The sequence below is a fragment of the Sphaerodactylus townsendi genome, linkage group LG06 (genome assembly GCF_021028975.2).
Source record: "Sphaerodactylus townsendi isolate TG3544 linkage group LG06, MPM_Stown_v2.3, whole genome shotgun sequence".
NCBI lineage: Eukaryota > Metazoa > Chordata > Lepidosauria > Squamata > Sphaerodactylidae > Sphaerodactylus > Sphaerodactylus townsendi.
This window is the reverse complement of record NC_059430.1, coordinates 128452619-128466266: the sequence shown is the minus strand read 5'-3', so window position 1 is coordinate 128466266 and position 13648 is coordinate 128452619. Positions and strand designations below refer to the sequence as shown.

At 57.6% G+C, this 13648-nt stretch overlaps 1 protein-coding gene across 1 annotated transcript in view; it reads left to right on the top strand.

Annotated features, from left to right (window-relative positions):
- The first annotated feature begins 3033 nt into the window (after positions 1–3033).
- Positions 3034–13648, top strand: part of MEIS3 (Meis homeobox 3) — a 53479-nt gene continuing 42864 nt past the window's right edge. Inside the window, exons 1-2 of the mRNA XM_048501727.1 lie at positions 3034–3081; positions 5470–5637. Of these exons, the coding sequence (XP_048357684.1) occupies positions 3034–3081; positions 5470–5637 (216 nt within the window). The remainder of the gene's footprint in view (positions 3082–5469; positions 5638–13648) is intronic.

Below are 13648 nucleotides of genomic sequence, written 5' to 3'. Positions count from 1 at the left end.
GGGGGGGGGGTGGGGGGGGGGGGGGGTGGGGGGGGGGGGGGGTGGGGGGGGGGGGGGGTGGGGGGGGGGGGGGGTGGGGGGGGGGGGGGGTGGGGGGGGGGGGGGGTGGGGGGGGGGGGGGGTGGGGGGGGGGGGGGGTGGGGGGGGGGGGGGGTGGGGGGGGGGGGGGGTGGGGGGGGGGGGGGGTGGGGGGGGGGGGGGGTGGGGGGGGGGGGGGGTGGGGGGGGGGGGGGGTGGGGGGGGGGGGGGGTGGGGGGGGGGGGGGGTGGGGGGGGGGGGGGGTGGGGGGGGGGGGGGGTGGGGGGGGGGGGGGGTGGGGGGGGGGGGGGGTGGGGGGGGGGGGGGGTGGGGGGGGGGGGGGGTGGGGGGGGGGGGGGGTGGGGGGGGGGGGGGGTGGGGGGGGGGGGGGGTGGGGGGGGGGGGGGGTGGGGGGGGGGGGGGGTGGGGGGGGGGGGGGGTGGGGGGGGGGGGGGGTGGGGGGGGGGGGGGGTGGGGGGGGGGGGGGGTGGGGGGGGGGGGGGGTGGGGGGGGGGGGGGGTGGGGGGGGGGGGGGGTGGGGGGGGGGGGGGGTGGGGGGGGGGGGGGGTGGGGGGGGGGGGGGGTGGGGGGGGGGGGGGGTGGGGGGGGGGGGGGGTGGGGGGGGGGGGGGGTGGGGGGGGGGGGGGGTGGGGGGGGGGGGGGGTGGGGGGGGGGGGGGGTGGGGGGGGGGGGGGGTGGGGGGGGGGGGGGGTGGGGGGGGGGGGGGGTGGGGGGGGGGGGGGGTGGGGGGGGGGGGGGGTGGGGGGGGGGGGGGGTGGGGGGGGGGGGGGGTGGGGGGGGGGGGGGGTGGGGGGGGGGGGGGGTGGGGGGGGGGGGGGGTGGGGGGGGGGGGGGGTGGGGGGGGGGGGGGGTGGGGGGGGGGGGGGGTGGGGGGGGGGGGGGGTGGGGGGGGGGGGGGGTGGGGGGGGGGGGGGGTGGGGGGGGGGGGGGGTGGGGGGGGGGGGGGGTGGGGGGGGGGGGGGGTGGGGGGGGGGGGGGGTGGGGGGGGGGGGGGGTGGGGGGGGGGGGGGGTGGGGGGGGGGGGGGGTGGGGGGGGGGGGGGGTGGGGGGGGGGGGGGGTGGGGGGGGGGGGGGGTGGGGGGGGGGGGGGGTGGGGGGGGGGGGGGGTGGGGGGGGGGGGGGGTGGGGGGGGGGGGGGGTGGGGGGGGGGGGGGGTGGGGGGGGGGGGGGGTGGGGGGGGGGGGGGGTGGGGGGGGGGGGGGGTGGGGGGGGGGGGGGGTGGGGGGGGGGGGGGGTGGGGGGGGGGGGGGGTGGGGGGGGGGGGGGGTGGGGGGGGGGGGGGGTGGGGGGGGGGGGGGGTGGGGGGGGGGGGGGGTGGGGGGGGGGGGGGGTGGGGGGGGGGGGGGGTGGGGGGGGGGGGGGGTGGGGGGGGGGGGGGGTGGGGGGGGGGGGGGGTGGGGGGGGGGGGGGGTGGGGGGGGGGGGGGGTGGGGGGGGGGGGGGGTGGGGGGGGGGGGGGGTGGGGGGGGGGGGGGGTGGGGGGGGGGGGGGGTGGGGGGGGGGGGGGGTGGGGGGGGGGGGGGGTGGGGGGGGGGGGGGGTGGGGGGGGGGGGGGGTGGGGGGGGGGGGGGGTGGGGGGGGGGGGGGGTGGGGGGGGGGGGGGGTGGGGGGGGGGGGGGGTGGGGGGGGGGGGGGGTGGGGGGGGGGGGGGGTGGGGGGGGGGGGGGGTGGGGGGGGGGGGGGGTGGGGGGGGGGGGGGGTGGGGGGGGGGGGGGGTGGGGGGGGGGGGGGGTGGGGGGGGGGGGGGGTGGGGGGGGGGGGGGGTGGGGGGGGGGGGGGGTGGGGGGGGGGGGGGGTGGGGGGGGGGGGGGGTGGGGGGGGGGGGGGGTGGGGGGGGGGGGGGGTGGGGGGGGGGGGGGGTGGGGGGGGGGGGGGGTGGGGGGGGGGGGGGGTGGGGGGGGGGGGGGGTGGGGGGGGGGGGGGGTGGGGGGGGGGGGGGGTGGGGGGGGGGGGGGGTGGGGGGGGGGGGGGGTGGGGGGGGGGGGGGGTGGGGGGGGGGGGGGGTGGGGGGGGGGGGGGGTGGGGGGGGGGGGGGGTGGGGGGGGGGGGGGGTGGGGGGGGGGGGGGGTGGGGGGGGGGGGGGGTGGGGGGGGGGGGGGGTGGGGGGGGGGGGGGGTGGGGGGGGGGGGGGGTGGGGGGGGGGGGGGGTGGGGGGGGGGGGGGGTGGGGGGGGGGGGGGGTGGGGGGGGGGGGGGGTGGGGGGGGGGGGGGGTGGGGGGGGGGGGGGGTGGGGGGGGGGGGGGGTGGGGGGGGGGGGGGGTGGGGGGGGGGGGGGGTGGGGGGGGGGGGGGGTGGGGGGGGGGGGGGGTGGGGGGGGGGGGGGGTGGGGGGGGGGGGGGGTGGGGGGGGGGGGGGGTGGGGGGGGGGGGGGGTGGGGGGGGGGGGGGGTGGGGGGGGGGGGGGGTGGGGGGGGGGGGGGGTGGGGGGGGGGGGGGGTGGGGGGGGGGGGGGGTGGGGGGGGGGGGGGGTGGGGGGGGGGGGGGGTGGGGGGGGGGGGGGGTGGGGGGGGGGGGGGGTGGGGGGGGGGGGGGGTGGGGGGGGGGGGGGGTGGGGGGGGGGGGGGGTGGGGGGGGGGGGGGGTGGGGGGGGGGGGGGGTGGGGGGGGGGGGGGGGGGGGGGGGGGGGGGGTGGGGGGGGGGGGGGGTGGGGGGTGGGGGGGAGGGGGGGGGGGGGGTGGGGGGGGGATGATGGGAACTGTAGTCCATAACATCTGGAGGGCCGCGAGTTTGACACCTGTGCTCTCCAGAGTCTCAAGAGAGGGCTTTTGTACCTACTGGTGGTGGAAAGTGTGATCAACCTTCAGTTGACTTATGGTCACCCTGTAGGGTTCTCAGGGCAAGAGACATACAGAGGTGGTTTGCTGTTGCCTGCTCCAGAGCAGCCCAAGGGCAGAGCGAGGGGGGACTGCACCCCGGGGCACACACACACCCTGCGCCCCTGCCTTGCCTGGCCTCGCCCCTACAATGCCCCTGCACCAGCGAGTGCCCAGGGTGTCATGCCCTACCCACCCCGTTGGAGCTACGCCGCTGCAGCTGCCACACCGGTATTCTTTAGTAGTCTCCCATCCAAATGGATAAGCCCTGACTGAGATCTGAAAAGACTGGGCTAGGCTGCGCTGTCCGTCCAGGTCAGAGGGCACCACCCCCGACCAGATTGAATCAAGGACTTGCTGCAAACCAAGAAAATGTTCCGCCACGGAGCCGCATCCCTACCCTGATGCCAATCTGTTATTGCGACTTTTTTTCGGGAGCTGCGTTTTCGGGAGCTTGTTTTTGGGAGCTGAGGATGCTTTTGCACGGGCCGGCCAGTCCACAACTTCCGCTGGAAGTTCTCAAGGGTTGGATTTGCGCACAGTTTCCATCCTTTGAAACGTTCATACCCGAGGAAGCTGTCGGACATCGTAAAACAGCATAAAACAAAATCTTAACGGGAGACGGTCAGACGGACTGATCCCAGGCAGACATCGCCTTTCCGCTTTTCTGCGTGGTCGATTGCAGTTTTATACAGCCTTTCCTTGTCCCGGGTTTGTTTGCTCGCTCGTTCGTTCGTTCAGTCATTCGTTTATTTATTTATTTCTTAGACTTTTATACCGCCCTGTCCCCGAGGGGCTCCGGGCGGTGTACAACATATAGATATAATACAATATAGGATAGCTAAAAACCTTTAAAAGCAGCGATAAAAACGATGAAAACTAACTCTAATAAATATGCAATAAATACTAGTAAAAATATGAGTGGCGTCCAGCATTCTATTTTCAAAATCCTCTCCCCAAAAGGGAGGGATGGCGAGTCCCGTTGGAGGACAGACGACCCGGATGTCAGGGGCCAAAGGAAGGGGGGGCACCATCAGTGGCCGGTTCCTCCAAAGGCCCGGCGGAACAACTCCGTCTTACAGGCCCTGCGGAACTCACCAAGGTCCTGCAGGGCCCGGACAGTCGGTGGGAGAGCGTTCCACCAGGCCGGGGCCAGAGCCGTAAAGGCCCTGGCCCGCGGGGCGGCCAGCCGCAGGGTTGACAGATAGGGATGCCTGCGACGGTCTCTATTGTGGTCTCAGCCTCATGAGACGGCCTGTTTGAAGATGACAGGGAGAGTGCTACCACTCTCTTGGCTTGCTGCAAATCAAACAAAACTGAATAGTTCCGGCGGACATTTTTGCAGAGCCGACGGGGCTGTAGTGTAAGGAAATTATTCAAAACGTTGCATTGGTAAGGACTGGGGGCTCCCGGGCTATTTAATGTCCGTTGCTGTGACCGTGCTCCTTCTGTGCAATTTCTGCATTTTCGAAAGTGTCCACAGTTTTATTTCGGATTTTTGGCTGGCTCCAGATTTCTCCCTTTCAGATCCTCCTGCCCTGTTCTTTGGATGCCCTGTTGATTGCTATTTGACACACGCTACAGTGTTTCCCCGAATATAAGACAGTGTCTGATATTAATTTTTGCTCCCCAAGATGCGCTATGTCTTATTTTCAGGGGATGTCTTATTTTTCTGTGTTCTGTTCGTCGGGTGTGCTTCCAAACAAAAACTTTGCTACGTCTTACTTTCGGGGGAATGCCTTATATTTTGCACTTCAGCAAAACCTCTACTATGTCTTATTTTGGGGGGATGTCTTATATTCGGGGAAACAGGGTATGTAATCCGCCTTGAGTCTCCGTGAGGAACGTGGACTATTAGTGAGGGAAATTCACAACACCCCTGCAAGGTAGATCACTTTGACTGCCCTAGCCAGGGAGCCTGGTTTGACTTCTTGCTAAGCGTCTCCTTTGGCCTGGCAGGCACAGTTCAGTACAGTAAACCTTTATTAGTCATAAATAATTCTGCATACAGTATGTTTGTATGATAAACAGCAATACAACGAGGAATCCAGAACACTAAGTTAGGATAAATTATACACAAACTTTCTGGAGACCTGTTGTGATATCCATATGTTAATTAAAACTGATTTGAATGACTTCTCATGTTTATTACAATGACTTGAGCCTCAGACATTAAATCGATGTAATTTAGATGATTTGATACATTGAGGGACACATTTTAGTCCCGTCTTTGAGATATTACTTCCGCTAGATATGTCGCGACCCTAAAGGTTATCTCAGAAGATGCATCACTGAGTAAATACTTCACTACATAAGCCGAAGGCAAATTTGTTTTAGCTTTAATAATCGGGATTATATAGCGACTACGTAATGCAGAGTGTAGCTGACATTCTAGGAGGATATGACATTCTATATACGCCTTATATTTCGCACTTCAGCAAAACCTCTACTACGTCTTATTTTTAGGGGATGTCTTATATTCGGGGAAACGGGGTATGTAATCCGCCTTGAGTCTCCGTGAGGAACGTGGACTATTAGTGAGGGAAATTCACAACGCCCCTGTAAGGTAGATCACTTTGACTGCCCTAACCAGGGAGCCTGGTTTGACTTCTTGCTAAGCGTCTCCTTTGGCCTGGCAGGCACCCCTTGTTCCCGTTGCTGGCGCTCGTGTTTGAAAAATGTGAATTGGCCACCTGCTCCCCCAGGGACACGTCTGGCTCTTACCCGGGAGGTGACGTCTGCTCTTCGGATTCCTTCAACGAGGACATCGCTGTTTTTGCCAAACAGGTATGAAGCGGAAGCGGCCGGCAGAGCTACAGGCTCCAGTGGCAGCGGAGATATTGCTGGTTCGTGGTCTATTAAAAAGCTCGTGGTCTTCTTGTGCATGTATAAGTCGCAGGCGGCTTTTCGGACAAAGCAAAGGGGGACCTGCAGGAAACTTGCGGCTCCCCCAATCTTGTCCTTTCCTCTCGCTTTCTGCCTCCCCACCTCGTCCCTCTGCTTCTTTCTGACACACAGGCCATCACATTCTCTCATTCTACCCCTGCCCCCCACTCACCTTCAAGCGGCGGCTAGAGTAAGGTGACCACATTGTCACCTTTTAAAACTGGGACCGGGGAAGGGGGTGCGCATGCGCGCGCGGCCGCAGGAGCGCACTGCCTTTTGGGGCGCTCCCCGGTTTCCCGCCCTGTCACAGGGTGGGAAAAGGGGAGCGGCCCAGAAGGCAAAATCGGGACAGTTAAAAAACCCAGTGGGATGCGGGACAGATTGGTTTAAGGTGGGACTGTCCCGCCAAAAGCGGGACGTCTGGTCACCTTAGGCTAGACACGCAGGGGTCTTCCAACTATGGCCCTCCAGATGTTCATGGACTACAATTCCCATCAGCCCCTGCCAGCATGGCCAAGTGGCAAGGCTGATGGGAACTGTAGTTCATGAACATCTGGAGGGCCGTCGTTTGAAGACCCCTAGGCTAGAGACTCTGCAACAGAGTCCAATATACTGTGGAATGGTCAAATGCGAAAGGCTCTGAGGGCACTAAGAATATTTTTGAGCCTGCAAAGAAAACATCACAGTGGGGCATCATCTAAGAGCCGAAATATTGTGCTGAAACCTCAAAGGTTCTTGTGTATATAGTGGTAACATATTTCTAAGGTTTGTAAACCTGCCAGTCTTTATTGGTGCAAATTGCTTCAGCTGTGCCAGCTGCCAACCTGCTGCCTCTTCTCCCCCACAGCGCAGCATTTCTGTGCGGGTACTATAAGCAGTGGTGGGATCCAAAAATTTTAGTAACAGGTTCCCATGGTGGTGGGATTCAAACTGTGGCGTAGCGCCAATGGGGCTGGGCGGGGGGCCTGACGAGTGATGGCTGGGCATTCCTAAGGTAGGGCATTCCTGGGCGGGGCTGTGGCAAGGACGCAGCCACTGCGCCGGTCCTTGGGCGGGAAACGAATGCACGCAGGCGCAGGCTGCCACGCACGCCGGTGCACCTCCTGCTAGACTGCTTCAAGTTCTGCGCGCTACTGCTGAGAGGAGGGGTGTAACTAAGGCAAAAATCACGTGGCAAAATCACCACTTAGTAACCCCTTCTCAGCACACACAAATAATTGGTAACCTACTCTCGGGAACCTGTGAGAACCTGCTGGATTGTGTGTGCCGAGAGGGGGTTACTAATTGGTGATGTTGCCACCTGATTTTTGCCTTAGTGACGCCCCTCCTCTCCGCAGTAGCACGCCGCACTTGAAGCAGTCTAGCAGGAGGTGCACCGGCGTGCGTGGCAGCCTGCGCCTGCGTGCATTCGTTTCCTGCCCAAGGTCCGGCGCAGCGGCTGCGTCCTTGCCACAGCCCCGCCCAGAAATGCCCCGCCCCCGGAATGCCCGGCCACGCCCCCGTCGTGCCCCGCCCAGCCCCATTGGCGCTACGCCACAGTTTGAGTCCCACCACCATGGGAACCTGTTACTAACATTTTTGGATCCCACCACTGTACAGGACACGTGTGAGGTCAAACCCCCTGTGCGGAATCCACCAGAGAGATAGAGTAGCTGCTTCTTACGGCAATTTCTAGGTTTCTTTGGTAGAAACTGAACAAAAACTGGCTGAAAGTTTGGTGTTTTCATATTGAAGGACGAGACTGCCCCTTTTTCGACCAGTCTTGGTCGCTGTGGTTCTCCCAGTGGACATTTTCAGATGATCTGGTGAGCTCTGATTTACCGAAAATTATTTATTCACTCTCATTTTATTTATTTAAAACATTTATTGGGCTTCCTTCCTTCCTTATGAAGCTCCAAGTGGCTTAGTGGCTAAGAGCAGTGGCTAAGAGCAGATGCACTCTGATCTGGAGGAACCGGGTTTGATTCCCAGCTCTGCCGCTTGAGTTGTGGAGGCTTATCTGGGGAATTCAGATTAGCCTGTGCACTCCCACACACGCCAGCTGGGTGACCTTGGGCTAGTCACAGCTTTTTGGAGCTCTCTCAGCCCCACTTACCTCACAGGGTGTTTGTTGTGAGGGGGGAAGGGCAAGGAGATTGTAAGCCCCTTTGAGTCTCCTGCAGGAGAGAAAGGGGGGATATAAATCCAAACTCTTCTCCTCTTCTTCTTCTTCTTACAATCATGCCGCAATAAATTCACTAGTCTTTAATTCCTTAGCCCTGGACTCTGTTACATTTATCTGGGACCGTTTCTGTTCCTTTACCCCTATGTTTTCCTCGGAGTGGAGTTTTTGAGGTTGCCCCACAGAAAAGTTTTTACACTGGAGATATGCTAATTTCTCTTCTACTTCCATCCCACTGGACTCCAATGTGGAGCTGTCTGGGATGGAATTAGCGCTACCATATAAGTGAAACAGGTTCACAGTGAAATTCTGCATTCTGTAGTTAAAGCATCTTATGTTTTAGGGTTGTTTTTTTGAGGACTGAGATGCAGAGTAAATTTTTATCCAACAATACAGAAAAAGAAATAGTTCTTGACTAAATCTCTTGGCTTTCTAAGTTATTGCCAAGATGATCAGGTGCCAAAGAGTCTTGAACCATTTTTTGATTTGGTGGTCAAATGTGAGAATGGAGAACCGTGGTGTGAGAAGTGTCCTTTCATCTATCAAATAGTGGGGGTTCGTGTTTCATTGATTCATTTGTACCCCACATTTCTCCCCAATGGGAGATGACTGGCAAACCACCCTGTAAACATAGTCTGCCATGTTTCCAATTGGCCAGGCTGGCAGGGGCTGATGGGATTTGTAGTCCTTGAACATCTGGAGAGCCGCAGGTTGCAGACCCCTGGCCTAGTAAATGTCATGATGTGACGTCACTCTATGGCAGTGATGGTGAACCTTTTCGAGATCGAGTGCCCAAATTGCAACCCCAAACCCACTTATTTATCACAAAGTGCCAACACGGCAATTTAACCTGAATACTGAGGTTTTAGTTTAGAAAAAACGGTTGGCTCAGAGGCGTGCGTTACTCGGGAGTAAGCTTGGTGGTAATCAGTGGCTTTGCTTTGAAGCAACTGTGCAACTCTATGAACGGGTGAATCACGACCCTAGGAGGGTTTACTCAGAAGCAAGTCCCATTGCCAGCAACCAAGCTTACTCCCAGGTAGAAGCAAGCCTTGATTGGCATAGAATTACTCCCAGGTAAAAGATCACGCTTTAGTTCTTCGTGTGAAAATCAGTGGGGTTTAACAACGCTTAACAGGGTTACCTACACTGCTTCCCCAAAACTAGGTCTTAGGTTTAACGCTAATAATCGAGCCCAGCGGCCAATGCCAGCCTAGATGTGTGGGGGATGGGGGCGACTCTGTTTGCGTGTGCCCACAGAAAGGGCTCTGAGTACCATCTCTGCCACCCGTGCCATAGGTTCGCCACCACTGCTCTATGGGTCAGCAGCTTACACGATTCTCTCCTGCCCTTTATTTTATCCTCACAGCAACCCTGTGAGGTAGTCCATTTATTTATTTATTTTCTAAAATTATCCTCCCCCCTCTTACGGAAGGTCTCAGGGCGGCTCACAAAGTGGAAAACCAAGATTAAAAACAGTGCTATGTAACTCCGCATCATAGAAAAACAACCACAAAAACCACTAGAATCCAAAACTGAACAGTAATAAAGCAACATCAAATAACTCCTCATCCTGTGAACCAATCACAAAGACACCATAAAACATTTTCCAGAGTATTGCTCATCCCTCCCCCACGCCAGACCAGCAGCCTCCAGAGGGGGCATCCAGGGGGTCAAAGGTCAAAGGCCTTGGTGAAGAGGAAAGCCTTCGCCAGATGCCGAAACCTGTAAAGGGTGGGCGCCTGGTGAATTTCCGCTGAGAGGCTGGTCCATAGTCTGGGGCCAGCCATGGAGAGAGCCCTCCTGCTTGCACCTCAGTGGAGGAAGGGACCACCAGGCTAAGGGAATAGGACTGGCCCAAGGGAATAGGACTGGCCCAATAGGACTGGCCCAGAAAGCTTCCATGACATGAATGCAATTTGATCCTGGGCCTTTCCAGATGCTGGACCCAGGCTCTTGGCTCTATAGTACCGTGGTGGCGAACCTATGGCACTCCAGATGTTCATGAACTACAATATGGCACTCCAGTTATTCATGGACTACAATTCTCATCAGCCTCCGCCAGCATGGCCAATGGGCCATGCCGGCAGGGGCTGATGGGAATTGTAGTCCATGAACATATGGAGTGCCATAGGTTCACCACCACTGCTATAGTACAGTGATGGTGAACCTTTTCGAGGCCGAGTGCCCAAATTGCAACCCAAAACCCACTTATTTATTGCAAAGTGCCAACATGGCAATTTAACCTGAATACTGAGGTTTTAGTTTAGAAAAAACGGTTGACTCCGAAGCGCATGTTACTCGGGAGTAAGCTTGGTGAAGCAATCGTGCAATGCTTCGAATGGATGAATCGTGACCCTAGGAGGGTTTACTCAGAAGGAAGCCCCATTGCCAGCAACCGAGCTTACTCCTGGGTAGAGGATCATGCCCAGGTCAGGTTAGGTGTATGTGTGTGGGGGGGGGTGTGATTTTTCGCCCCCCCCACATGATGAACTCTGTGCAAGCGTGCCCACAGAAAGGGCTCTGAGTGCCACCTCTGGCGCCCGTGCCATAGGTTCGCCATCACTGCTATAGTAGGATGGCTTCCTTGCCTGGCACTCGTCTGCAAACTCTGTTTTATTGCAGTACGGCAAAATCAGCTATATCCTAAACCGCACAGCTGCCAATGGAGAAATCTGGACAGGAATAAGTCCAGGTGCTCCTGAACTATTTTTTTCCTAGTTGATCAGACGTGTTGAGGGATCCAGTAGGAAAAGCTGAGTATGAAAACAAGTCCTGTTCTGAGAATATGGAACAAAGAATTTCTCCTCTGCATCTGTGGAGATTTTAGGTGTGAGAAACATCCAGCCCTTTGGCTGCCTTGTGATATATAAGATTTCTGGGTAGATCGAATCAAGAGCCTCTGAGGATGTGCAAAGGGCGCATCTTTCTGGGAGGAATATTTTAAAAAACAAAGTTCAAGCTGGAGAAGCAGCAATTGGAGGAAACGGACACACCCCTCTTGCCTATTAATTATATCACATTTTTATCCTTTTTTTCTCCAGAGAGGTTTAGGGTTGTATATGCGTTTTCCCTTCCTCTAGTTTATCCTCACAACCAGAAGCGTACCAGGGGTAAATGGTGCCCGGAGACAAATTGTCTCCAGGACCCACCCAGGCTCTGCCGCCCCCCTCTGCCCCCCACCACCCTAGCTCCGCCCCCTGATGCCCCAGGCTTCACCCCCACTGTCCTAGACCCCGCCCACCTCCCCCCCCAACAGACTCCACCTGCTGGATGGTGTCGAGGCATGCGAAAACAATGAGTCAGCGGGACTTCCTGGACACATGGGGGGCCGATTTTGCGCCCCCCACGTGACTAGAAGAGTGGCGCCCGGGGACAAGGGGTACCCCTTGTCCCTAGGCAGATGCGCCACTGCTCACAACAACTCTGTGAAGTAGCTGAGGCTGAAAGCTTATGACTGGCCCAAGGTTACCCAGTAAGCTTTACGCCAAGTTGAAGGATCTAACCATTACATTATGCTGCCTTTTCCCCCAGTGCATAAAGACATTTTTGCAAACGCTACCAGACAAATTCTTGCTATTTGGCCTTTGAGTCAGCACCGGGAGTTAAGAGTTTCCTTTTACGAGAGCAAGAACTGGTTGTACATGTTCATTTTTGAAATTTTTTTTTAAAAATCAATTTTATTACAAGAAAGTAAGACAAAGTCAGTACAGATACATGTTAGTCTAAAAGATTTCGTTATTAATCATTTACATTTGTAAATTTATTTCTATACAAAACAAATGCATGCTAACGAAACTGAGAAAAAAGAAAGTAAAGAAAGAAAAAGATGGAAGTTATATTTTATAGGAAGACAGAAAAAAAGAAATAATAAAATCAGTAAGAAAGATTTGTTAGACCAATTTAAAATTGACTTCCTGTTAGGAAGGGTATTTACGTCTTAAATGGAATATTTAAATTTAGCTAATTTCCGCACTTAATGTAATGTATACATACGAATCCACAAAAAGGTTCCATATCTATTACCTATTCTTATTATTTGAGGAAAAACTTTAGGAATATATACATTTTTAAGCCATATGTTGTACTTATATTTATTATCAACTTTTCCTGATTACTTAGATCAGTGATGGCAAACCTATGGCATGGGTGCCAGAGGTGGCACTCAGAGCCCTCTCTGTGGGCACGTGCAAACAGAATCGCCCCCCCCCCACGCACACACACATCTAGGCTGGCCTTGGCCGCTGGGCTCGATTATTAGCATTAAACCTAAGACCTAGTTTTGGGGAAGCAGTGTAGGTAACCCTGTTAAGCGCTGTTAAACCCCACTGATTTTCATGCGAAGAACTAAAGCGCGATCCTTTACCTTTATCCTTTAGCTCAGTTGCTGGCAATGGGGCTTGCTTCTGAGTAAACCCTCCTAGGGTCGTGATTCACCCGTTGGAAGAGTTCCACGGTTGCTTCAAAGCCAAGCCACCGACTACCACCAAGCTTACTCCCGAGTAACACATGCCTCGGAGCCAACCGTTTTTTCTAAATGAAAACCTCAATACTCAGGTTAAATTGCCGTGTTGGCACTTTGCGGTAAATAAGTGTGTTTTGGGTTGAAATTTGGGCACTCAATCTTGAAAAACATGGTCTGTTTGCTGGGGGCTGGTTATTTTTGGACCAGTTATCAGAAACCCCAGAAAATGTTTGTTGTTTTTTTTCTGCTGTCTCCCCTTTTAAAGCTGTGCATATTGGGTGAATATAGATCTCTTCTGCATGGGTTCTCCCTGTTGTTGCCAACTCCTGCTTGGGAATTTTGGGTGGAGCCTACGGAGAGTGGGGTTTGGGTGGGGCGGGGACCTCAGCAGGGTGTCAATTTCTCCAGGACCGCCACTTCAGAGCAGCAGTGGCGTAGGAGATGAAGAGCTCGTGTATCTAATCTGGAGGAACCGGGTTTGATTCCCAGCTCTGCCGCCTGAGCTGTGGAGGCTTATCTGGGGAATTCAGATCAGCCTGTGCACGCCCACACACGCCAGCTGGGTGACCTTGGGCTAGTCACGGCTTCTCGGAGCTCGCTCAGCCCCACCTACCTCACAGGGTGTTTGTTGTGAGGGGGGGGGGAAGGGCAAGGAGATTGTCAGCCCCTTTGAGTCTCCTACAGGAGAGAAAGGGGGGGACATAAATCCAAACTCTTCTTCTTCTTCTTCTTCTTCTTCTTCTTCTTCTTCTTCTTCTTCTTCTTCTTCTTCTTCTTCTTCTTCTTCTTCTTCTTCTTCTTCTTCTTCTTCAATCTACCACTCCAGTGACAGACTTTAAATGTGAAAATTTTTCAAAAGAAGATGGCAGGGGACCTTCTAAACCTTTTGGTTAGCCTAAAAACAGGGCCTGTAGAGTGACAGGAGCTATTGTGGGGTGTGCGGGGGGAAAGGAGCCCCAAAATGCTAGTGAATCTCCTTCGCTTTCCCTGTGAAGGGAGAAAAAAGGTCATGCTTAAAAGAGCTTTTGGAAACTGCCGGGATTTTATGATCTGACAGCAGGATCGGTGCCAGAGAGGGAAAACATGTCCGTAACCAAAAATCAAACCTGAAGGGAATGTGTGCTCAAAGTAAAAGAAACCACGTGTGCATAAACGGGCTTTGAGCCTACATTCCCTTTGGGGTTGATTCTTGGTTATGCGCTCTCCAAAGTGACCATTTTCTTTAGGGAAAGTGATTTAGATTGTCTGGAGATGGATTGTAATAGTGCAGTGGTGACGAACCTTTG